This window comes from Malaya genurostris, chromosome 2 (genome assembly GCF_030247185.1).
Source record: "Malaya genurostris strain Urasoe2022 chromosome 2, Malgen_1.1, whole genome shotgun sequence".
Taxonomy (NCBI): Eukaryota; Metazoa; Arthropoda; class Insecta; order Diptera; family Culicidae; genus Malaya; species Malaya genurostris.
The window spans coordinates 222,647,173-222,671,511 of NC_080571.1; the positions used below are offsets into that span (position 1 = coordinate 222,647,173).

Sequence of the window (24,339 nt, forward strand, 5' to 3'; positions counted from 1 at the left end):
GAACCAAAAAAAGTTCGGGTATTCTGGTTCGAATACCCGAAACCCAAACCTTACTCGTGCGCGTTTAAAATGAGAAAATCGCCACCTGTACCCGATCCGAATCAGACAAACATTTTTTTTCTGACCCCGAACTTGACCCGTACTCGTCGGGTTTGGATTTGGGTCGGACCATCTCTACCATGCATAAGGGTGTGGTATTTTTTCATGCATAATACAAAGCCCGAAACAGAACTGCTACTGGAAGAAATGCGAGGTGTGAAGCAACGATGAACAGTCGGCCGTAGTAGAGTAATCAAGAGGGTGACATCATTCTGACATGCTGTGATCGGCTCGTGGAAACAGGTCAATTCAAACTGATTTTTAAATGGTGTACTGTTATAACTTAAATCCTTATAGTGTTTCCAAATGACTAAGTTATAAGCGTTCAAAATTATGATTGAAAAGTGAATTTTACGTATTTACGTATAATGAAGAGTAAATCATTTTTAACGCTAAAAATATCGATTGTTCGAGCAATTCCATAGGTCTGTTCCTTTCAGTTTTTTAATGTAATACAAACTACGCAGCCATGTAATACATTTACAGTGCTTTAAAATGTTTATTAGTTAACAAATAAACTAAAATTATGTGAATTTCCATCGTTTTAGCTTAGAATAATACTGCTAGTCAATATTATTTCTTTGTTCTTGGTTGCTTCAATATCATAGTATCTCCTTGCATTTCTATTTTTCCATCGCGAGCCATGGCAGCCACTTCAGCCTTTGTCATGACAACCTTCTGTACTTTTACCATTTTGTTGCCAATTTTCATCTCGAATGTTTTGCTTTTTTTCACTGGCCCAGAGTCCACTTCATTTGATTTGACAACGGGTTTAGCTAGCGTTTTCGTGTTACTGCTCGATCCACCACTAGCCGGTTGTTTCTTGACTTCAACGGCCTGCCTTTTGGCAGCGGGAAGCGCCTTGGAATCGTCCTCATGCACACGTTTGGTTCCTGTTCTAGAGTCAGATTTAGGCGGTGGCTGTTTTTCCGAATAAGTTTTCATTTGTTTCGGGGGTGATTTCTGCTGACTTTCCTTACTGGGTGATAAAACTACGGGGAGTTTTTTCTGAGTAACAGTTTGAGCTGGCACGGTCTTGGCAGATGTAGTTTTGGCGGCAACCAAATTCTCAGACCCAACTTTCTTTTCCACAGAAACAGAGTTGGAGGAAATTGCTGGTTTTTTAACTACCACACTTTTTGGTAAACTTTTGAGCACATCGCCGACACTTTTCGTCGATTCTTGTTTGGTTTTTTTCAAGAAAGAATCCAATTTCTGTTGAGTGGTTTTTGTTGAGCTGGATACCACGACAGGTTTGGAAGCAATTGGTTTTGGTGGCGAGGATTTCCGTTGCTCACTAGATGAAATCGTATTTTTATTTTTCGGTACGGTTGTAGTTTTTGACATGGATGGTTCAACCTGCGTTGGTGCTTGTTCTACAATTTCTTCATTTTCGTAGTAGAAATCTTGTTCATCGAATTGTTCCTCTTCTAAAAAAAATACAATATATTTCGAAGAAATATTTGAATGCAGTATTATTATCGTTTTACCTTCCATATTTTCGTCTAGATATTCGTCTTGCTGGGCCGCTAGCACAGCGTTTTCCAGAAATATTTCACTTTTAATCGGCATACCCGGTTCATGTCTTTCGTCATTGTCCTGACCGTCCACTATGGTTGTTATTGTTTTGCTGCCATCCTTGCCAATAACAATGTTCTCAATGATAACCTGTTCAAATGATTGAGAAGACTCGATGCTACCGTTTTGCTCGCAATCTGTGCGATCCATTGCTAGCACGGACAAGTGTTCCTCCTGACAGTGTGTATCCAGGCGCTGTTCACTTGTGAATAGTAAGTCACAATAGTCGCATGCAAATTGGGCACCCATCGAGTGCTGCTTAATATGTTCGGTAACCAGTTCTACAGTTTCGAAATGATCCCGGCACAGCGGGCACGTCAGACTGGTAGTAGCATGTACTGCTGAGTGATATATAAGATCGTCCTGACTGTTGAACACGTTCGAGCAATCGTTACACTTGTAGGCGCCTTGACCGCCTCTATGCGATCGAACATGTCTCGTAAGATGATGGCTCAGCATGAAAGATCTGCAATGAAATTGTAGTTCTTATTATGTATAAAATCATCCGCAGAATGTTGAATTGGTATAATTGTTTCAAAATCTGAAAGCCGTTTTCGCTTGAAGTTTTTTTGTTTTAATTGATGTCGTGCCAGTGCGACTTTACGTGGAACATACCTTGAACATAATCGACACGGATAAGGCCGACTTCCGGCGTGAGCCGTCAAATGCCGTGCCAATTTGCCAGCCGATGCGAAGGAGAGATCGCAGTGTTCACAGGGGAATGGGAGATTCGTTTCATGTGTGACTTCGTGGCGTTCCAGTCCCTGTTTGTATGCAAAAGTTTTCGGACATTTTTGACACGGGAATGGTCGTTTCTTCTGATGATTCTCAGAATGTTTTTTCAACTCTTCGTCGGACAGGAACGTGCGGTTGCAGTACATACACAAGTATTTCGGTTGGTCTCGATGAATCTGCAAATAAAAAACATGTTAAGAGATGATGTACTATTTCAAATGTACTACTTGCGTACTCTCTGGTGACGAGTCAGCAGGGTTGATCTCGAAAATGCAGATTTGCAGATTACACACACATACGGACGTTCTCCGGTGTGGGTCAGGTTGTGTTTTGCCAAATCGTATTTGCTGAAGAATCGTTTGTCGCACATTTCACACGGATGGTTCCGTTCACGACCGTGATTTTGCATGTGAATCTCCAACAATTGACGCAAAGGAAACGATCGCTCACACTCAGTACATGGAAAAACGTTCGTTTCAACTTGGACAGCATTCTTAATAAGTTCCGCTTCGGGTGTTTCCATCGAAATGATCTCCAGGGTTCCTTCTGGAGTGTGCACAAAGTGCTCTTCCGTTTTCTTAGTCGGCTTAAGGCTATTCAAAAGAACGGGTTTCCTGTTGGTATTGAGTGTTCCGTTTATGATCTTTACCGGGGCAGAGACCGCACGTGTAGAAGGAACCTTCGACTTCGGATTAGATTCCACATTAGTCATGTGTCCAGGAGACTTTTTAATCAACTGCGCTTTATTGATCGGCTTGCCTTGCTTAATTTTCCTCAAATCTTCAATGCTCAGCTTAACGATTTTAGGTTTTATATCTTCTTCGTGTTCTGACCGCACGTGTTCATCTTCTTCACCTTCTATTTCTTCTTCATCATCTGCTTCTTCCTGATTGACTTGTGGCTCAATCACAAGCGAAGGTTGATTGGAAATCTTCCTTTGAAATTCTGGAGGCGTCGTTTTAATTGCCGGAACCTGCTTTTTATTCAACATTTTCACTGTGTCTGATGAAACTTCCACTTTGCGGATTGTCACCGGCAGTGTTTTACTGCTTGCAGGAGCCGTATAAGCATTTTTAAACAAATTAACTGGAACATCAAGCTTATCCGGCCAAACACCGGTTAATGGGTACGACTTGAGCAATGTATCGGCTTTCTTACAAATCTGTTTGAAATTATATGAATGATCCATCAAATGGCGACAATTATCACAAATTGTGCTCGGCATACCGTCGTCCTTGTAAACCTAGAAGGAATTTTGTTTTGTATTGTTGTAAAGTGTAAATTAACATACGAGGATTGAATGAATTGGGCATCTAATCTAAAGCAAATCCTACAAAGTATAGCCTATAAGCAAGTTTTCAGTAGCCTACGTTATCATGTTCAAAATCAATTAAACAGTAGCGGTTAGGGCATTCGATCAAATGAGGATTTACCATTGTCTTGCATCGTCGCCATTTATAAACAATCAGCGAATTGTTAGAAATTTGAAATATATTACAGGCGTAATTCGTTAGTTGGGAATTCTTTCTATAATTCGCATCATATTAAAAAAAAATAAAAACTGTGTAATTCAGATTAGTGATTATGAAGCCCTAAATAACTACTCTCTGTACTAAATTTCGTTCTTTCGGCACTAGCAGTTCAACATATACTGCTATTGAACTGATGAGTCGAAGACGAAACGTAACAATAAAAAAGGTTAGGTGAACTTAGCACAAACGTACAGAATCATTGCAACGTAAGTAAATTTTAACAACTGGTTTTATGACTGTATTCATAAACATTGCGATAGTAATTCATAGATTTTGATATTTTTAAATCGGTTTCAAAATTGTTCCTTACTCGTTCACATTTTTTCAATGTTGGAAACATGAGACAAAACTATGACATACCATGCATTGAAAACAATAGTGAAAATCAATCGACAGTTCGTGAAAACCACTTTGAGATTGATTTTCTAGTAGTTGTAGTATTTTTTCTCAGTGTAGAACAAAAAAATCCCGTTTAGTACAGAATGAGTTATTAGCACAATACTGCATAATTTCATAGAAATAAACAAGCAGTTCAGGAAATTTTAGTTTTCAAAACAGACGAATTGTTTCACATGGAAATTATTTGTCAATAAAACGATTTCGAAGCTTTTATTAGTTTGTTTTTGTACTAATCATTTCGGTTGGCGAGAAACCTTCTCAGAGAAACAAACCATTTTTGGACTATCTCAACCAAACTCAGTAACGCTAATTTTGAGCGCTGAAAACTGAGCTCGCAACGCTGAATTGCCGTTGAGTTTGGGAGCGAAAATTAGGCCACCATCTTGAACTCGATTGTGTTCTCGACTCTGTGCTAAAGCGAGTCGAGACTTGGGAAAAACGATCAGCGAAGACTCGCAAAGTAAAAGCCATTCGAATTCGTAACATATAGATTGTTTACCGCCAAAAGCAATGATAATAAAATGAACACCGCAAAAAACATACCTCAATTGATACACAAGCCATAATCTGTAGCGTCAGAGGCGTTGTTTTCGATTTAGAGCCACCGCCACTACGACTAATCGTCGGATTGCTGGAAAATATATCACTCAATGGTTCTTGTTGGGTCAGACAGAATCGACATATCCTTTTCGATTTCAGTTCCTCAGACAGTTGATCTTCCAAATCATCCATTCTGCTGGATTCTGTTGTTAACTCTTACTATATAAAAATCAATTTTTCACGTATTCCAATAGTTGAAATCACTACTGCACTTTTTTATTCATGGAAATTATACTGACTGAACTGTCTGGCAGCTGAAGGAACAGCGAAAAGCTATTTTCATCGACAAACGTGACATTCGATATGTGCATCTTGGCGCTGCACGTTCGTTGCAGGTGACATCTGGCAACCGTTACAAACACTAACTTCTAGCTATAAAAACACATTGTCACTATAACTACCTCTACCGACTCGAAAAACGCATCAATACACTCATTTTGTGCATTTCAACAACGAAACAAAAAATCCACATAATTTTAAAAATTTACCTAAAAACCGTATAACTGAAAAATTCTCATAATATTAGCATCACTTTGAAAATGCACATAAAAAGAGACGAGTGGAATTCATCATTGTCGAGCAAACGCATGAGTTATGGCAAGATGGACCGTGAGCGGTCTTAACTGTCCTTTATAGTGATACGGACAACACAAATAAAAAAAACGCTTGAGTTCATACCAAAACAGCTAAGGTAAACAACAGAAACAAAAAAACGTGTTCGGCGAGATGGGCCCATTGTGGCCTTAGCCAGTCATCTAATGACAGAGCAAAGAAAAAAAAAACGTGTTCATCCAATCCGCCTTCTCCAATAATTATTCGTTCAATAGTCGCTAATAATGAGCAATTCAGGTCAAGATATTAATGGAACTTACTTTGATAGCTATGAAGATTTAGAAGTACATTGAAATACATAGTTTTCATCAGAACCATTCATTGATATATTGAACACCTCCAGATTCATCGCCTAATGCTAACAGATAACGCACGACTGGATGCATATCGGAATGCTATACTAGGTAATGAGGATCTCTTCAAAGGTAGGACAGTTTTGGATGTCGGATGCGGAACCGGCATTCTATCCATATTCTGTGCCCAAGCGGGAGCTAGAAAAGTATACGCTGTGGAAGCATCTAACTTAGCTCGTTTGGCGCGTGAGGTAGTTGAAGAAAATTCATTCAATGAAATCATCGAAATATTCGAATGCGAAATTGAGAAATTTCGATTGCCGGATGGTGCAGACAAAGTAGACATAATTGTTTCAGAATGGATGGGGTTCTTTCTATTGCACGAAGGGATGCTTGATTCCGTAATTTTTGCCCGAGATCAATTTCTAAAACCTAGCGGACTCATGTTCCCGAATACAGCAACTATTTTCGTTGCACCGTGCAGCGTCCCAAGTCGATTTGATGATTTCGAGAGCTTGTTTGGTGTCAACATGAAATCATTTGGGCGAGAGCTTAGGAAACAAAAATCAGATAAACCTGAAATTTTGAACGTTTCTGCAGAACATTTGCTACACGAAGGTCATATCATGGCTTGGTTAGATTTGAAAGAAATTAGCGTCGAGGATTTAGATACGTTCGAAATGAAAGAGGTTATGGTTTTGCAAAATTCTGGCAAATTTCAAGGATTCTGTTTATGGTTTGATTGTACTTTCCCCAGTGGGGACCCAAATCAGATAGCACAAGAAGTTATTTTGTCAACTAGTCCAAAAAGTCCAACCACACACTGGAAGCAGAGCGTCATTTTACTACCTGAAGAAGCCTGTGAGGATGCAGATGAACTAGATCCTATCGCTTTTAATTTAAATTTGAGTAGAAACGCTGAACATAGTCGGAGGTTCGTGGAATATTCGGATGTCAATTGTATATACTAGCTTTAATTTTACCAACGCAAACATATTTTAACATTTGCAGATACAATATTCAGTTGACACTGTTGGATGCGGAAAAGGAAGAACACAGCTTACCTTGCGATTGCGTGATGACAAAGTGCATTCTGATGAAGGCACATCTGCAGAAAATGGAAGTTGATCATTAATAAATTATCAGATAACGTTAAACAGAGTGTGTTTGAGTATTATTGCTAAACCAATGATTGAAATCCAGGCGTAGCAAAAGTTGAGAAAGTGGTGCACTGCTAGGACCAGCCTTCAAACCGATTAGTAATTTCAGCAGTGAGTCGACGTGATTGTTAAAGCTAACAAAATATATAAGAAAGTTGATATATTATTAACAGGATTGTTTCCTCGCAAAACACTAAACTTACGCTTGATCATAGCCATTGTACTCCTGTCGTTCCACTTTGGTCATGGGATTCTTACAGCTACTACAAAAGGAACAAAATTTGTCCACTATAACTAGGATCTTGTCTAGTATGGTCAATACAGGGTTCTCGTTGACCTGTATTACCCCTGTAGCAGACACATCGGTACTGGGATTCGACAGCAAAAAGCACAAACTAAGGACATTAGCTTGGAAGAATGTATGTGACCGTTGAATCTTCTCAAAATCCTTGGTTTCTCCTATGGCCGTCATAAGAATACTGAACTGACTCTCCAGAACGTCTACCTGCAGATAGTATTGGAGATTGTCGATCAGGAACATCAATTTGTTGCGGAACTGAAGCAGTTCGGAATTCTTTTTAACTTTCGACTCCCGTTGGAATGACCAAACCTGATGTATGTCGTACTGGATCTTGCGAATTCGCAGTAAAAACCGAAACATTTCATTATATTTATCCAACGTTTTAGGAGAGAACAACAAATGCAGTGGCCACTTAACTTTGTACTTCAGCGTGATGTAACCTAGAATGCCTTTCGTTTCGTAACACAAACTATCGACATCCTCCTTGGGAGGTAGATAGAACGAAAAATGCTCAATATCTTCAGTAATGTTAACGCTGTTAGCCGCTAGTTGGAATGCTCTGTTCAAGTCTCTTGAAGATCCATCAGTAATTCCTTTGGCGAATAATGTGTTGAGCGATTTTGTTTGTTTCAAAAGTTCGGAGAAAAGCTCGCCTCGGCCCAGCATATAGTAATCTTTGATAAGTTTTAGCTGCTTTATAAGATCTGCTTCCTTGATGGCAATTTCTGACATTTGCTCTGTAACACAAAGTTTGATCTCGTCTACTATGTTTTCAAATTTGGCAATGTTTAGATTCTCATCCATTTGCAGTTGATGAAATTTTTTGAAAAACATATACTCCTGTTCGCCCCACAGACTTTCCTTCACCGCAGCAAATCTTTTTTCGTAGTTAATTTTCTTCTCCCCAATCGACCGCTTTTCGCTGCTTTCCCTTGGATCGCAGTTTAACATTAGAACCGTTTGCCCAATGAACAACACCTTCTCTGCCCAACTAGCAGGAAAGTAATAAGGGAGAATTTCACGGCGTATCTCGTACCGCCATAACTCAGTGTTAATGCTAGTATTATCGGAGAACGAATTAACCGAAACTTGGGCACCTGCGTCGAGTACTCCTCGTTCGTACATCAGTCCAGCGCATCGTGAACTATCTACATGCTGAATGAAGAACTCACTGTATTGATCCACGAATTTGCCATGTAGTAACCACCCAAACAATTGTTTGATGAATATAGCATATACTGAGTTTTGAATACTGAAATCGAACACAATTATTCACTTGCATGTTGATTTAATATACGTATTACACTCACAGCTTGACAGCTTCAAAATGCTTTTCGTTTCCGTGTAAGCAATGCTGTTGCAGATACTGCAACAGCGCACAGCCATGGGTTCTTTGAGTTACTACACCGCTGACTAATCGAAGCAAAAATCCGAATAATGACTGATACTGGTTGACTTGATGATAGATGAAGATCAATGACAAGTTAGGCCTCTTCAAATAGTTTGCTTCCAATTGAACTATCAAATCGCGGTATGGTTTCACCGCCAAATCTAACCCATCGGCAAAAGCTTGCAGGTAGAGGCCTTGAGGAAGTGGTTCCTCGGATGGTTTCTGCTGTTTCGGTTTCACTAACCCGGCTGACTGAGTACCATACTGGTGGATGAATTTCTTTAGCTCCTTGTATTGATTTGCAATTCTGATCAAATCTTCGAGAATTTTTATTTCACCCGGGTGCAGAAAACTGGATGCAACTTCCGGAATCTAAAAACAAATGTAACTAATATAATATCAGTTAATTACACATACAAAACACTAGACCTACGGTGAAATTTTCAATCGGTAGGTCTGAATTAGAAGAAAATAACGTAAATAGTATGTCATGAATCATACTGTAATATTTTTAAGAATTAGATGGAGCAAATTTAATTTGAATATCAATAATTTATCATTGGAAACGTCGAGCTGATATTAAAAAAATGTTTACATTTTTCTAAGAAGACGATTCAATGTTACCAAAGACATCATATTAACAAGATATCCAGCTCTCACATTTCCCGAACAAATCATTGGCAACATCCTTTTTTACGAGCATGTCGCCCTCAGGTGAGTCCGCATCGAATCTGATACATAGAAGCAGGGGAGAGAAATGTCAAATTCGTGCGCGCCAAAATAGCAGGGCTGCGCACCCATACAATTGACATGATATGTTGAATGTGATGCCGTGCGATGGCGTTGCTGAACTGAAGATTGATGTCGCTCCAAGCTGACAGGGTCTGATGTTACTCTCATGCAGAGATGCCAGGTAATGTAGCGTTTATGCCCCGTTTACACTTCTGCTGGCTGCCAGCATGCTGGTGTCAGTGTACTGCCCTCTTAGGAAAAAAACGTTCAACGGTGGTCATTCGTTGGTCCAATACGTTCAATCATTGGACCACCGTTGAACGTTTTTTCCTAAGAGGGCAGTACACTGACACCAGCATGCTGGCAACCAGCAGAAGTGTAAACGGGCCATAAAAATTTCAAATATCTTCAGACAGGGTTGCAAAAGACAGTGAATTCGAAAAAATGTCTGCAGGCTTCCTCTATAGAAAGTATGATACGCTAATCTGACATGGAGAACGAAACAAAAAACCGTCGCGGCAATTTCAAAAACCTGTAAATTTTCACGAAAGTCTGCGAAAAAAGTTGGCAACAAACAATGCGTTCAGCACTATATACAAGGTAAAATAGATGCATCTAGAAATCTAAGACAAGACCTGACAACTGCCTTCTTATAAGCGACCCTTACACGAGACAATATTATTGTCAATACAAGTATTGAGAGTATTGACAATACTTTTGATCGTGTAATGGAAACTTCATTGGATTGACGAAAATATTGTGAAAAAAATAGCTGCCCTTACACGAGACAATATTATTGTCAATACAAGGAGTATTGACAATACTTTTGATCGTGTAATGGAAACTTCATTGGATTGACGAAAATATTGTCAAAAAAATCAAAACTGCTCATCAATCCGACAATACTTTTTCTACTGAGAGAAACTGTTAAATATATGCAATAATATATAGAGATATTTTAATATTCATTTGGAATATTTAAAGCGCCAAACGCTTGAATTTTTTGAAAAACTCGAACTCAAGTTATCAGGCCAATTGGATTGATGGTATTGACAATACTTTAGATTGACAATAATATTGTCACGTGTAAGGGCCGCTTTATTCATTTGCAATATTTGAAGCTCCAAACCAGAGATGCCATTTATACAGATTTATCTGTATTATACAGATTTTTACATGCACATACAGATATCACACAGAATACAGATTTTGTACAGGTTTTTTAACTCAATACAGATTTATACAGATTTTTCAAAAAAAAAGGAGAGAGTAAAATAATTTTGTTCGTCTGAGCTCTCTTTGGTAGTAGTGACGAGATGAGAGTTTTGTAATCTATCGACGAATCACAAATTGATCTAAAAATCTTTAAATGGTGTTGTTCAAGGTGAAATGTAGCGGAATGCGAAAATCGCGTTTTTGATCAATTATTCAAAAACTAGACCGATTTTCGAAAAATCAAAAACACTTAAGTTTTCGAAATCAAATTTATCATAACTAAGTATTCTTAGAATTTTGAAATTTTGCTTTGCCGAGCCGTAATTGGTTTTTGAAATGTATAAACGGTCACTGTTCCGTCCCACGGGGATGATTTTAGAACTGAAAAGTAGTGTTTGTAGCAGAATTTCACAAAGAATCTGAAAATGCAACTCAAAATTATAAAATTTTAGCTAAAACAACCGAAAATTGAAAAAATTTACATAAACTTTTTTGCATTTTTTTATTGTTTGCGCGCTGCTATTTCGTATTGAGGTGCTGTGAGAAATGCACGGTGGGCACGGTGGCATTATATCGTGAGCAAAAATACATATAAAATTATGACGCGAATTTATGCAGCATTGGGTTTTGTGTTGAAATAGAAACGAGTTGAATACAATAAAATGGGTATTGTAAGAAATTGTTTATTTTCTAAGTAACTGTCATTTATAATGCTAATTATGTCCAATTCTGTTGAGTTCAATGCATTGATGTTGCTGAAGCAATAAAGCCTGGCTGTGTGATATCGTATAACAGGTATTATTTTAGATTGTAGCAAGCTACTGAATGAAATGAATACAAGCCAAGTATTATCATTCATTAACATGATATATAAACAAAGTGATAAACATTGAGGGTAAGCTTCGAGCCAGTCAGCATGGAAAACTTATTGGAATTCATTGGTTTTTCGATTATTATGAATACAATGAATCAACGCTTGATTTTGCTTTCAAAATCGATTGAATAATAAAGAACTACGAAATAATTTTATATTCAATTTCGATCCCCAAATATGTGCTTGAGAAAAGATTCACTAAATAATTTTAACTGCATGGTATGATGAACTATTAGTTATAATTGGAATGTATTAAAAATGTAATCTATGAAATTATTACTTGATGATTTCTGGCACCGGAGGCCAGAGGCTGTTTGGTCTTCGGTTCGTTATCGTTGAAACAGACATTTCTAGACTATATAATTCCGAAAGTCGCTTCCGGAAAAAAGTTAATGGTAGTTTATGGTACTATAAAGTTTGTTCATTTCAATCTAAGTTCTCACAACCCAAGCTAGTGATGTTCGAGAAAATGTGCCGCTTTTTATTATTGCACACACATGAGTCGGCCTCTTTGGCTTGGTTTGAAATTTCTTCGGCTGTGTATCCATTACGTCCAGTCTTTTTTACAAGCCAATATAACGAGAGCTAAGCCCACTGCGCTCAATCATTGTAAAAAGTTCTTGTTTCCATGTGTCCGTTTTTTCGTGGTATGCTTTGTGCGACGTTTCGTTCAACTGAAGCGGATGAAATTTTGCGCGCATTTTATGACACTACATTTCACCTTAACTTGAGCGCTGAGATCCTACATCAACTCACCAAGCCAACATTTTGAAAGTATATGAAATGGAAATTATGTTTTGTTGATTTCGATTGGTGATGAAAAGTTGAAAGCATTTAATGTCGTCGTTGTAGAATGATATGAATATTGAACACTCATTCAATTTCTCGTTATAAAACCATACATTTTTGGAATGAAATTACCTCAAGAAAATGTCATTATAAATATTTCGATTTTATAGTGGATACAGATAAATACAGATTTTTCATTCTGGGTAATACAGATTTTCTATGAAAATATCTGGCATGCTGGTGTCAGTGTACTGCCCTCTTAGGAAAAAAACGTTCAACGGTGGTCATTCGTTGGTCCAATACGTTCAATCATTGGACCACCGTTGAACGTTTTTTCCTAAGAGGGCAGTACACTGACACCAGCATGCTGGCAACCAGCAGAAGTGTAAACGGGCCATAAAAATTTCAAATATCTTCAGACAGGGTTGCAAAAGACAGTGAATTCGAAAAAATGTCTGCAGGCTTCCTCTATAGAAAGTATGATACGCTAATCTGACATGGAGAACGAAACAAAAAACCGTCGCGGCAATTTCAAAAACCTGTAAATTTTCACGAAAGTCTGCGAAAAAAGTTGGCAACAAACAATGCGTTCAGCACTATATACAAGGTAAAATAGATGCATCTAGAAATCTAAGACAAGACCTGACAACTGCCTTCTTATAAGCGACCCTTACACGAGACAATATTATTGTCAATACAAGTATTGAGAGTATTGACAATACTTTTGATCGTGTAATGGAAACTTCATTGGATTGACGAAAATATTGTGAAAAAAATAGCTGCCCTTACACGAGACAATATTATTGTCAATACAAGGAGTATTGACAATACTTTTGATCGTGTAATGGAAACTTCATTGGATTGACGAAAATATTGTCAAAAAAATCAAAACTGCTCATCAATCCGACAATACTTTTTCTACTGAGAGAAACTGTTAAATATATGCAATAATATATAGAGATATTTTAATATTCATTTGGAATATTTAAAGCGCCAAACGCTTGAATTTTTTGAAAAACTCGAACTCAAGTTATCAGGCCAATTGGATTGATGGTATTGACAATACTTTAGATTGACAATAATATTGTCACGTGTAAGGGCCGCTTTATTCATTTGCAATATTTGAAGCTCCAAACCAGAGATGCCATTTATACAGATTTATCTGTATTATACAGATTTTTACATGCACATACAGATATCACACAGAATACAGATTTTGTACAGGTTTTTTAACTCAATACAGATTTATACAGATTTTTCAAAAAAAAAGGAGAGAGTAAAATAATTTTGTTCGTCTGAGCTCTCTTTGGTAGTAGTGACGAGATGAGAGTTTTGTAATCTATCGACGAATCACAAATTGATCTAAAAATCTTTAAATGGTGTTGTTCAAGGTGAAATGTAGCGGAATGCGAAAATCGCGTTTTTGATCAATTATTCAAAAACTAGACCGATTTTCGAAAAATCAAAAACACTTAAGTTTTCGAAATCAAATTTATCATAACTAAGTATTCTTAGAATTTTGAAATTTTGCTTTGCCGAGCCGTAATTGGTTTTTGAAATGTATAAACGGTCACTGTTCCGTCCCACGGGGATGATTTTAGAACTGAAAAGTAGTGTTTGTAGCAGAATTTCACAAAGAATCTGAAAATGCAACTCAAAATTATAAAATTTTAGCTAAAACAACCGAAAATTGAAAAAATTTACATAAACTTTTTTGCATTTTTTTATTGTTTGCGCGCTGCTATTTCGTATTGAGGTGCTGTGAGAAATGCACGGTGGGCACGGTGGCATTATATCGTGAGCAAAAATACATATAAAATTATGACGCGAATTTATGCAGCATTGGGTTTTGTGTTGAAATAGAAACGAGTTGAATACAATAAAATGGGTATTGTAAGAAATTGTTTATTTTCTAAGTAACTGTCATTTATAATGCTAATTATGTCCAATTCTGTTGAGTTCAATGCATTGATGTTGCTGAAGCAATAAAGCCTGGCTGTGTGATATCGTATAACAGGTATTATTTTAGATTGTAGCAAGCTACTGAATGAAATGAATACAAGCCAAGTATTATCATTCATTAACATGATATATAAACAAAGTGATAAACATTGAGGGTAAGCTTCGAGCCAGTCAGCATGGAAAACTTATTGGAATTCATTGGTTTTTCGATTATTATGAATACAATGAATCAACGCTTGATTTTGCTTTCAAAATCGATTGAATAATAAAGAACTACGAAATAATTTTATATTCAATTTCGATCCCCAAATATGTGCTTGAGAAAAGATTCACTAAATAATTTTAACTGCATGGTATGATGAACTATTAGTTATAATTGGAATGTATTAAAAATGTAATCTATGAAATTATTACTTGATGATTTCTGGCACCGGAGGCCAGAGGCTGTTTGGTCTTCGGTTCGTTATCGTTGAAACAGACATTTCTAGACTATATAATTCCGAAAGTCGCTTCCGGAAAAAAGTTAATGGTAGTTTATGGTACTATAAAGTTTGTTCATTTCAATCTAAGTTCTCACAACCCAAGCTAGTGATGTTCGAGAAAATGTGCCGCTTTTTATTATTGCACACACATGAGTCGGCCTCTTTGGCTTGGTTTGAAATTTCTTCGGCTGTGTATCCATTACGTCCAGTCTTTTTTACAAGCCAATATAACGAGAGCTAAGCCCACTGCGCTCAATCATTGTAAAAAGTTCTTGTTTCCATGTGTCCGTTTTTTCGTGGTATGCTTTGTGCGACGTTTCGTTCAACTGAAGCGGATGAAATTTTGCGCGCATTTTATGACACTACATTTCACCTTAACTTGAGCGCTGAGATCCTACATCAACTCACCAAGCCAACATTTTGAAAGTATATGAAATGGAAATTATGTTTTGTTGATTTCGATTGGTGATGAAAAGTTGAAAGCATTTGATGTCGTCGTTGTAGAATGATATGAATATTGAACACTCATTCAATTTCTCGTTATAAAACCATACATTTTTGGAATGAAATTACCTCAAGAAAATGTCATTATAAATATTTCGATTTTATAGTGGATACAGATAAATACAGATTTTTCATTCTGGGTAATACAGATTTTCTATGAAAATATCTGGCATCTCTGCTCCAAACGCTTGATTTTCTCGAAAAATGCGGACTCAAGTCAAATACAAATTATAATACGGAATACTTCGACAAATTTTCAAGGACACATTTTGCATCGTGCGGTACACTGTCATGATACACTGTCAGAGTGACAATGTACTTTAACGAGTTTTCTATAAAACTAGCAACACTGAAGGGTAAGAACAAGTTCACCATAGTTACTGTTTAGTGTAGTGAAAAATAAACTTGAACTATGTTGTTGTGTATGAGATATGGTGAGAATTTTAATTGTATGCATTCCTATTATTAACGTTCTGTTACTTGCAGGGTTTAACAGTTTATTTACCTATAGATCAGTTTTGGAGAGCACTTTTGGAAACACACTGAAATGCTTCTTACGAAAAACTACCATGGGAACCGACAAATGCAAAACTGATTTCCTAGCACAGATTAATCAGACGCTAGCAATGTTCTTAAAACGGGCAGAATGGTTATGTAATTCTCAAGCAAATCATTGTCTCCAATAATATTCACATCCGCTTCGAAACCAATTTATATGAATCAAATGCCTATTGATTTTTCTACAAGTGACTATTACAATAATCTCAAAACGTACACATTTAACAGATTATCACTTTATTTACCCGTAGTTAGCACTTCAATGGAAATCGTTTCGAATGCTAGGCTGGCTCACGGATTCGTCATTCCTCGCCGGCAGACCAACGGAATCGGTCTCCAAAGTGATATGGAATGTTCTCAATCCAACTGCATGTTCCACTGTCTAGTCTGTTGGGGTTGCCGCTAGCACAACATTTGGTTGCGATCGCCATAGTTAAGGCTATTCATGAAAGTGTACCGGGATATGATCGGTTGGAAATGACCGATTGATATATATGCGAATGAGGTAACGAAAATTGTCACAGTCATCTTAGCAATTCGACTCCGACAGTTTACTTGGATGATCTGATTCGTGATATCAATTCGAGAATGGAAACAAATCTTCCACATTTGAGATATGAACAAATTCTGACGGACATTCTGAAGTTGGAAGTCTTTTTAATTAAGTTCGATGCGAGGATTTGCATTGTTTGTATGTACTCTACTATACTCACCGGTCGAATCAAGAGCATTGATGAGTACTGATATTTGCTTGTGGAAGTGGACAACCATGTGAAGCCTATTTGAATTCATCCTGATGGAAACAGTTTCGATATGATGAAAAAGGGTTGATAATTCCAAAAAACTGATCAAGTTTAGATTTGATACTGTAATCTAATATTGTAAATCATTTGTTGACGTTTTAAATTTTTTAGAATCGATTAATTTCTAGGAATACAACAACTAATATTCAAAAATAATATTTTTATTTGCAGTATAACTGCAATTATTCCATATCGGATTTTGTTTTTTGTCCTCCTTGGCTTTTCAGAAATTTGATCCGTGGCTTTTCGGAAATTGCTCAGTATTATATGTTAGAATGTCTCTGTACTGTTCACCGAATCGTTATGGTAGCCATCCGTTCTTCTCATTGCAAATCACTCCCGTCAGAGGAGTAGGAATTTTTCCAACATCTGCTAAATGCGGGGAGCCTTTACGTCATAATACTAATAGAAAATAATTCAATTAATAAGGGCTATAATCAATTTGTCTGGGTCACGCATAGATGAGTGACTATTGGGAAAACGCATACACAGCTTGGGAAAACGCATTGTAACTTTGAATTTATTGCAATACAACGGAAAACATAAACAAACAAACTTGTTTTGCGCCGTAGCAACTAGCATAAAGCGTTGCCAGAAACGATCTCTTTCCACATTTTCAAACTATTGCAATGAAAGGGAGTAATTCGCTAGGCTTACTTGTTCAGGCTGTGAACCAAAGATTGGCTGTTCGTTTGTATAGGACTTAGGGGTATTATTATTTGTATTTGCTCAAGTTACCAAGACAATTAGATTGACGGTATTGACAATACTTTAGATTGACAATAATATTGTCACGTGTAAGGGCGGCTATACTCTTCCTTTCAAATCATCCTTCTCGTCATTTTTGCCCTGTGGAATAAATACCAACGTATCGGCTACAGTGTAGCCATATTTACAGATTTTTAAATAACTTCATGCTAAGAAAAAAATATGTATTAAATTTAATTTTTAGACTCGGTTTTTGATTTGAAATAAACATGAAAATGTTTTGGTGAATGCATTTTTTACTATAAATTAATGCTTAAAAACAATTAATTGTGCTTTGATGACAAAACAAGAAATATCTCATGTCGGACGAAACATCGAATAAATTGTTGGCGTATTACCGGATCTTTTGGACACCGGAAAAAGTCAAGTTTGGATAGCAATGCTTAGTGCGACCACAGTGGGGAATACAACAGTTCATTCTTCTCGTAAGACTAAACATACTTTCGAGCTTACATTAATTTAAAAAGTCTTTTTTGGTTACACTTTAATTCACTAAAAAGAAAAACGCTAAGACAAGACCTGACAACTGGGGGGGGGGAGGCTGCTTTTGTTCCAAAATGGACCAGTTTCTGATTGGCTGATTTTGATGTTGCTACCCGCACATTGTGAAAAGAAACAACTTTTGCAGGGTACGCGAGCAATGATGCCAAGTATAAAGAAAATCAGCAAATAAGTTTATTGAAATGTATAATTTTAGCTCACCAATGAAAATGAAAATTTTCAGAGAATGTTTCACTCTTTTTTCAATTTCATTTGTAATAAATGTTTATAGTGGCAGCACTGTGTAATTAAAATCAGCATCAAGCCGTTAAAATCTGCATCGAAAGTGTGTTTAGTCTTACGAGTAGAATGAACTGTTGTGTTCCACACTGTGGTCACACTAAGCATTTCTATCCAAACTGGACTTTTTCCAGTGTCTAAAAGATCCGGTAATACGTCAACAATTTATTCGATTTTGCGTCCAACATGAGATATTTCTTGTTTTGTCATCAGAGCTCAATTAATTGTTTTTAAACATTAATATATAGTATAAAAATGCATTCACAAAACATTTTTCATGTTTAATTCAAATCAAAAACTTAGTCTAAAAATTTAAATTTAATAAATATTTTTTTCTTAGCATAAAGTTATTAAAAAATCTGTAAATATGGCTACACTGTAGCCGATACTTTGGTATTTATTCCACAGGGCGAAAATGACGAGAAGGATGATTTGGAAGGAAGAATAAGAAGCCAGTTGTCAGGTCTTGTCTTAGGAAAAACGGCTTGATGCTGATTTTAATTACACAGTGCTGCCACCATAAACATTTATTACAAATGAAATTGAAAAAAAAGTGAAACATTCTCTGATAATTTTCATTTTCATTGGTGAGCTAAAATTATACATTTCAATAAACTTATTTGCTGATTTTCTTTATACTTGGCATCATTGCTCGCGTACCCTGCAAAAGTTGTTTCTTTTCACAATGTGCGGGTGGCAACATCAAAATCAGCCAATCAGAAACTGGTCCATTTTGGAACAAAAGCAGCCCCCCCTCCCCAGTTGTCAGGTCTTGTCTTAGCTAGAAATAAATATTTCTGCAGGGCTCAGAAAGTGAGTAGAAAATGATCTAAAATATGGTGAAGTTCACAGGAAAATAAGAGTAAATACCTTTCTTATTAATTTCTTCTACCCATATCTAATAAAAAAAATATCTCAATAATTTAATTTACCTAGACTCTGAGTTTGTGAACTTTTGTTGGATTTTAAGTAGAATGCACCCAGGGTCGAATAGAAGTGCACAAACTCAGAATCTAGGTAGATTATTGAGATACTTTTTAACCAATTATGGGTGAATAAGATTAACAAGTTGGTGATTTGCTCGTATCCTCCAGTAAATTTAATCAAATTCTAGATTATTTTTGTACTAACTTTCGCAGTACCAGATTAGTATTTATTTCTAGGCGCATCCAGTTCACCGTGTACGAAACCTGCAGATTTACGGACAAATCTTCAGACATCTGGCATCTCTGCTCTAAAGCGGCTCTGACACGAGACAATACTCTCTCAAAAAACTATTCACATCATAGTTACATGAAAACTTATGTGAATATTTTTCACCCTACTTTTCACGTTGTTTTTAATGGACTGGTACAAGAAGCTGGACTGGTATTTAGAAGCTGTTTAATATATAATCCAATACAGAAAAGTCTTGGCATTACATTGCTTCCGTGGAATTTGGCTTCTCTTTTTCAACAGACGTCGCTGCCGATTCATAGCGTACATAATCATTGCATGACTAGTACTCCGATCCTACTGATACTAAGAAAAATTCAACGACAGTAAAAACCACCAGCAACCGATAACATTGTGGGAGTAGGTTTGTATGGCTGACAAAACCGGCATAGTTGACATATTAATTTTAATCAAAATCACAATTCTTTTTGCTTTGTAGTAAAAAATTGTAATTCAGAAAATTTTTACGAATTTTCAAACCGCTTACACTTTAAGGGCTCACTGTTCGTTATTTTCAAAATCGAATTTTTCACACCAGAAATTCACGTAAATTGTTTGACGTTCGGTCAATTCACGTAAACTTTATGTGATGATCCTATTCATTTTAGGGGATGTTCGAATAACATTCATATTGTCGAAAAGTCGAAAAATACGGACACAAGTTTCTAAGCCAATTGTCCAATCCACGCTTCGAATCTGTTGGTTTGGTTGTGTGATTAATACTTGTGTGAGTATGTCGCAAATATCCGCAACAACAGAATTTTGTCGAGCCGCACCGTGCCAATTATTAAAGTTATATATGCGATGAAAAATAAAACAATACCTGAGTTCTCGGTTGATGTGTAAGGAGGTCGTAAGAGCAATTGACTGTTTCTCTTTGTTTACTCCCTCTTCTATTAATTATTAAGCGGTTTCCATGTTTATCACTCAACTCTTTGCATATAAAGACACCCAAATCTTTTGACCTTCAAACAGAATTGTGAAACCCAAGAAAATTTGTATGTTCTCATCACAATTATTGAAAGACAAAGTAAACAAAGTGAAACTGTCATTTGCTCTTACGGCCTTCTTAAAAAACAACCGAGAGTTGAGAAAATCATAAAACTGTCTATAGAAATCTATAGCAGTTAATAGAACTGATTTTTATTTTTTTCATTAGTTCATAGCATATGAAACTCTAACTGATTCTTCCGCAGCGTATGATTACAAAATTTGAAAGTTTTTAATGGGACCATGGGACCTTTTATTTGGGCCAAAGTTTGTTGAAATATATCACGCCATCACTGAGAAAAATGAGGAAGTAACTTGAATTAGAATTTTTACACTACCTTCCATTTGAATCTAAGTTTGTGAGAATCGGTTTAGCCATCTCTGAGAAAAGTGAGTGCAAAAAAAAATGTAACATACATACATACACACATACAGACGTTTTGCGTACTCGACGAACTGAGTCGAATGGTATATGAAACTCGGCCCTCCGGTCCTTGTTTCAAAAATCTGTTTTCACAGTGATTGCATAACCTTTCTATATGAGAAAGGGTGAAAGTAATGTTTTGAGCTAATCTCAAATCTAAGATGACGACTTTCTGTGTTGTTCAGCAGGATTTTGATTGATGTTTTCGATTATTTTCAAAATCTTTCCGGCTTGCCGATATTAAATTGGTAGTGTATCATATACCACCCTTTAGTTGCTAACTACAAAGCTGCAAATAATATACATCTCCAAAGTCCATTAGCATTAACTGATCACGATTTTCCCAATGCTGTTACACATACACACATAGAAACACCCATACACATAAAGACATTTCGTCAAGTTGAGTCGAATGGTGCATAACACTATGGGTTTTCGGAGTTAGTATCAGAAGTAGGTAGAGGAAAAACAATAAATGTTGTGGTCTGTGAATCAATATCGTTGAAATTTTGGTTGGTATTTTGAAACATGGATACTTGAACGAGCATTCGCGCTGTTTAATATATGGAATTAAAAACAAGGTGTCATATCACTGCTAGATGGAACGGAATGAATTTTTTCCAATTTCCACAAACTTAAGCTGAAAAGAAAGGCACTATAGTCTCATATATTTTATTTTCAAATGTCATAATAACAATAAAATGTGCGAAAAATCGAGGAAAATATGCATTTATTTTCTGCGATATGGCTGGACCATTTTGACAATCTTGGGAATTACCGGGTGATGAGTGAAAGAAACTTCAATTTCAATAGTTTTTATAGAAGATGTGAAGATGAGCTTATTTCTCAAAAATAGTCTATTAATTCCTCTTGTTAACACTTCTTCTAAGTTGATGATCACCCAAACTCACATCGGATATACCGGTCTCCGGTTCCGAAAATACTGGAAATTAAGGTCATTCTCTTTACTCAGAGATGGGCCAACCGATTTTCTCAAAATTAGATCTAAACGCAATTTATGATTTTCGTCCGGATCCGACTTCCGGTTTCGGAATTACAGGGCGATGAGTATTTCAAATCTCAAGCATTAGCATAGAACTCGACTATGCAAAAAAAAAGGAAAAATGTTACTAAATTGTGCTCAATTTACAGATCATGTTAGTGACAAACCGAACCGTAGTATCAGAAAAAGTGGTAAAAAATTATTTGATTTTCTCATGGATAACATAACCGATTTATACAGGATTAAACACAAACAAAAGATATTTCACCTTCAGATTTGAACTGCCATCTGCACCTCGGAGCAATATCCTAAAAGTCGTTACATAGTGTAAACCAGTGATTCCTAAACTCGTCCCTACCATCCACCAGTGGGTACTAGCTTATTTTAAATGGGCAATCAATTCAAAATTAGGAACAGGTGGCAATGAGTCGTAAATAGTGGACTTCTTTTTAAAAAAAATCTGAGAAACGGTCGAAGCAAATGGATTCATGAAAAATTAATATAGACGTAGAATATTTGTCAAAAAATTATAGATCAATCCTGGTCTGGTTCAAGCCAACCTATTAGTTGCTAATATGATTATTGTGATTTTTTGCTTGGCATAAAATGCGACAGAATCGTTGCAGAATAGCGAAATAATGAGCGTCAGAATCACAGGTGCCAAGTGGCAGTTTTGCATGTAAATTTGCCGATTTCTTTTGTAAGCAGACTCTGCAATTTTGCAAACTTTTTACAGGTTTTTGAAACTTTTATATACAGTCGTCAAATTTACAGACTTTTAAAATTGCGTCAGGATTCTTGTTTGGTTTTTCTCGTCATACTTATGAAATTTAACAATTGCATTGGAGTGCAAACGTGAAAAATTTACCTGGGATCTCTGTCCAGGAGTTGAACAGTTATTTTAACCCTTTCGCTGCCTGTTGTACTGAAGTTTACAGAATTTTTATGTCAAAAATTAGAACGAATAGAGAAATAAATTGTCTTGTGGATTAAAGGCAATTGCAGATTTGAAAGGTAATATTCTCTAGCAACAAGAATTATTTGTTTGTTCAATAAAAGCATTAACAAGTATGTATCTGTATGTAGACGACTGAATTTTTAGAGTAGACGATTTACAATTTTGGCATAGTAGTTTATTTTTATAGTTATTATTATTACTAATGTTTCGAGTAAAGCACGTGGTTTTCGAAGACAAAAATGTCGATGAATACAAAGTATAATTGTATAATTATTCTGGTTATAAAAAAGCAAAGCCTTGGTATTACATTCCTATGGTGGAGTTTGACCTATTTTAACAGACTTCGCAGCCGATTCAGAGTGTACAGAACCAGTGCATGGCTGGTGCTACGATTCTACTGACACTACGAATCCTTCCAGGTCGGGGGTCGAACATACGAGTACTGGATTGTAAGACCAGTGCCCTATGCATTGAACCGACAACCCGGGACAACTGGTTATAAAAACAATTGTCATTTGACGGTCAAACTAAATATATAGTGTTCTGGTTTGTGGTTTCGAAGGGGTTGAATCGATGCGAATGACAGTTTCGCTATCTTTGCGACATTTTGTCGCTATCTTGACGCATCGCAATCTTTGCTAACCACCAGTGAAAATTACTATACAATGAATAGGGAATCAATAAACTATTAATTTTCTAATGGATGTTTTATCGTATTATAATATATTATTCGGATTTTTCAACGATCCAGAAAATTAAAATAAAATCAATCGTTTTCAAAAAATTGTATTTCCAACAAGAAAGAGTTTAAATATGTCGAATCATGTGAATATATCTAGTTCAATTCATACAAAAGCCCCATTAGTGAATGTTTTGTCTATACTCTACAAAACATTCACTAATGGGGCTTTTGTTTGACTGCTTCCATCAAGTTTTGCACTGCCTCCTTACAGTGGCGAACATTGAGGTTTCTATGCCCGGTGAAAAATGAACGGCGGCCCTACTGAAAAATGGGTGGCCTACACGTTTCCTGATGAAAACAAAACAATATGTAAAAGCGATTCACACGCAGCATCAAGCGACTATCGCCTGCATGGAACGATTACGGAACAACAACATTAATTGTAAGCAATTCATATGAAAGGACACTACGTCAAGTTCACGGAAAATTTTAACGTCGGATACGTGAGCAATATTCGGCTAAAAAAATTAATAAAAATAATCTGGACGTCGACGGAAGTTGATTGATCGTCTAAATCGTGTTTAATGAATGCGTTTCCTGATGAAAACAAACCAATCTCATTTGCATTTGTGGTTGTAAGTGAGCTGTCAGAGAGCCTAATAGGATAATTAACGCCCTGGCAAAATATGATTTCGTAAAGTAGGATCGGTTTAGCGAGCAAAAAATGGTCGGACTTCGCCATCGAAGAGCGAGAAAAAAAAGCCAACCGAAAATTCTTTTGTCGCCTCCTAAAAACATTGCGTCTGGGCCAAATTCAATCTTCATGGCATTCGGCAAACATTCTCCGAGTACTGGTATTTCATTAGTAACAATTGGTTTGGCTACATAGATCAATTGTGAC

General features: G+C 36.5%; 3 protein-coding genes and 1 long non-coding RNA gene across 5 annotated transcripts; 2 read left to right on the forward strand and 2 right to left on the reverse strand.

Moving 5' to 3' along the window:
* Positions 1-574: 574 nt before the first annotated feature.
* On the reverse strand, positions 575-5,213 carry LOC131427730 (zinc finger protein 184-like). Of its 2 annotated transcripts, none has more exons than XM_058591182.1 (5): positions 4,887-5,213; positions 2,648-3,655; positions 2,293-2,588; positions 1,590-2,143; positions 575-1,526 (listed from the first exon to the last, which is right to left on the reverse strand). In XM_058591182.1, the coding sequence occupies exons 1-5, from the start codon at positions 5,073-5,075 to the stop codon at positions 673-675; spliced, it is 2,901 nt and encodes a 966-aa protein (XP_058447165.1). In that variant the 5' UTR covers positions 5,076-5,213; the 3' UTR covers positions 575-672. The 2 variants fall into 2 exon arrangements, with proteins under 2 accessions (XP_058447165.1, XP_058447164.1); XM_058591181.1 differs by having other exon boundaries at positions 575-1,529; positions 4,887-5,212.
* Positions 5,214-5,588: 375 nt separating this feature from the next.
* LOC131427732 (protein arginine N-methyltransferase 6) lies at positions 5,589-7,010 on the forward strand. Its single transcript, XM_058591185.1, has 3 exons — positions 5,589-5,839; positions 5,899-6,782; positions 6,860-7,010. The coding sequence occupies exons 1-3, from the start codon at positions 5,780-5,782 to the stop codon at positions 6,981-6,983; spliced, it is 1,068 nt and encodes a 355-aa protein (XP_058447168.1). The 5' UTR covers positions 5,589-5,779; the 3' UTR covers positions 6,984-7,010.
* Positions 6,821-9,295, reverse strand: LOC131427731 (gamma-tubulin complex component 4 homolog). Its single transcript, XM_058591184.1, has 4 exons — positions 9,133-9,295; positions 8,620-9,071; positions 7,212-8,561; positions 6,821-7,142 (listed from the first exon to the last, which is right to left on the reverse strand). Exons 1-4 carry the CDS (start codon positions 9,196-9,198, stop codon positions 7,001-7,003), a joined length of 2,010 nt encoding a protein of 669 aa, XP_058447167.1. The 5' UTR covers positions 9,199-9,295; the 3' UTR covers positions 6,821-7,000.
* A 6,203-nt stretch (positions 9,296-15,498) lies between these two features.
* LOC131432526 (uncharacterized) lies at positions 15,499-17,090 on the forward strand. Its single transcript, XR_009229888.1, has 3 exons — positions 15,499-15,691; positions 15,744-16,003; positions 16,067-17,090. It is a non-coding gene; the product is annotated as an uncharacterized LOC131432526 (long non-coding RNA).
* The last annotated feature ends 7,249 nt before the right edge of the window (positions 17,091-24,339 follow it).

Excerpts from the sequence above, each read along its gene's own strand:
- LOC131427732 (XM_058591185.1), top strand. The coding sequence starts at position 5,780 with ATGAGCAATTCAGGTCAAGATATTAATGGAACTTACTTTGATAGCTAT. Across the intron at positions 5,840-5,898 it reads ATAGCTATGAAGATTTAGAA|ATTCATCGCCTAATGCTAAC; the intron begins GTACATTGAAAT and ends GAACACCTCCAG. Across the intron at positions 6,783-6,859 it reads AACGCTGAACATAGTCGGAG|ATACAATATTCAGTTGACAC; the intron begins GTTCGTGGAATA and ends TAACATTTGCAG.
- LOC131427730 (XM_058591181.1), bottom strand. The coding sequence starts at position 5,075 with ATGGATGATTTGGAAGATCAACTGTCTGAGGAACTGAAATCGAAAAGG. Across the intron at positions 3,656-4,886 it reads TGGCTTGTGTATCAATTGAG|GTTTACAAGGACGACGGTAT; the intron begins GTATGTTTTTTG and ends AATTCCTTCTAG. Across the intron at positions 1,530-1,589 it reads TCTAGACGAAAATATGGAAG|AAGAGGAACAATTCGATGAA; the intron begins GTAAAACGATAA and ends TATTTTTTTTAG.
- LOC131427731 (XM_058591184.1), bottom strand. The coding sequence starts at position 9,198 with ATGATTCATGACATACTATTTACGTTATTTTCTTCTAATTCAGACCTA. Across the intron at positions 8,562-8,619 it reads CATTTTGAAGCTGTCAAGCT|TATTCAAAACTCAGTATATG; the intron begins GTGAGTGTAATA and ends GTTCGATTTCAG. Across the intron at positions 7,143-7,211 it reads TACAATGGCTATGATCAAGC|CTTTAACAATCACGTCGACT; the intron begins GTAAGTTTAGTG and ends ATATTTTGTTAG.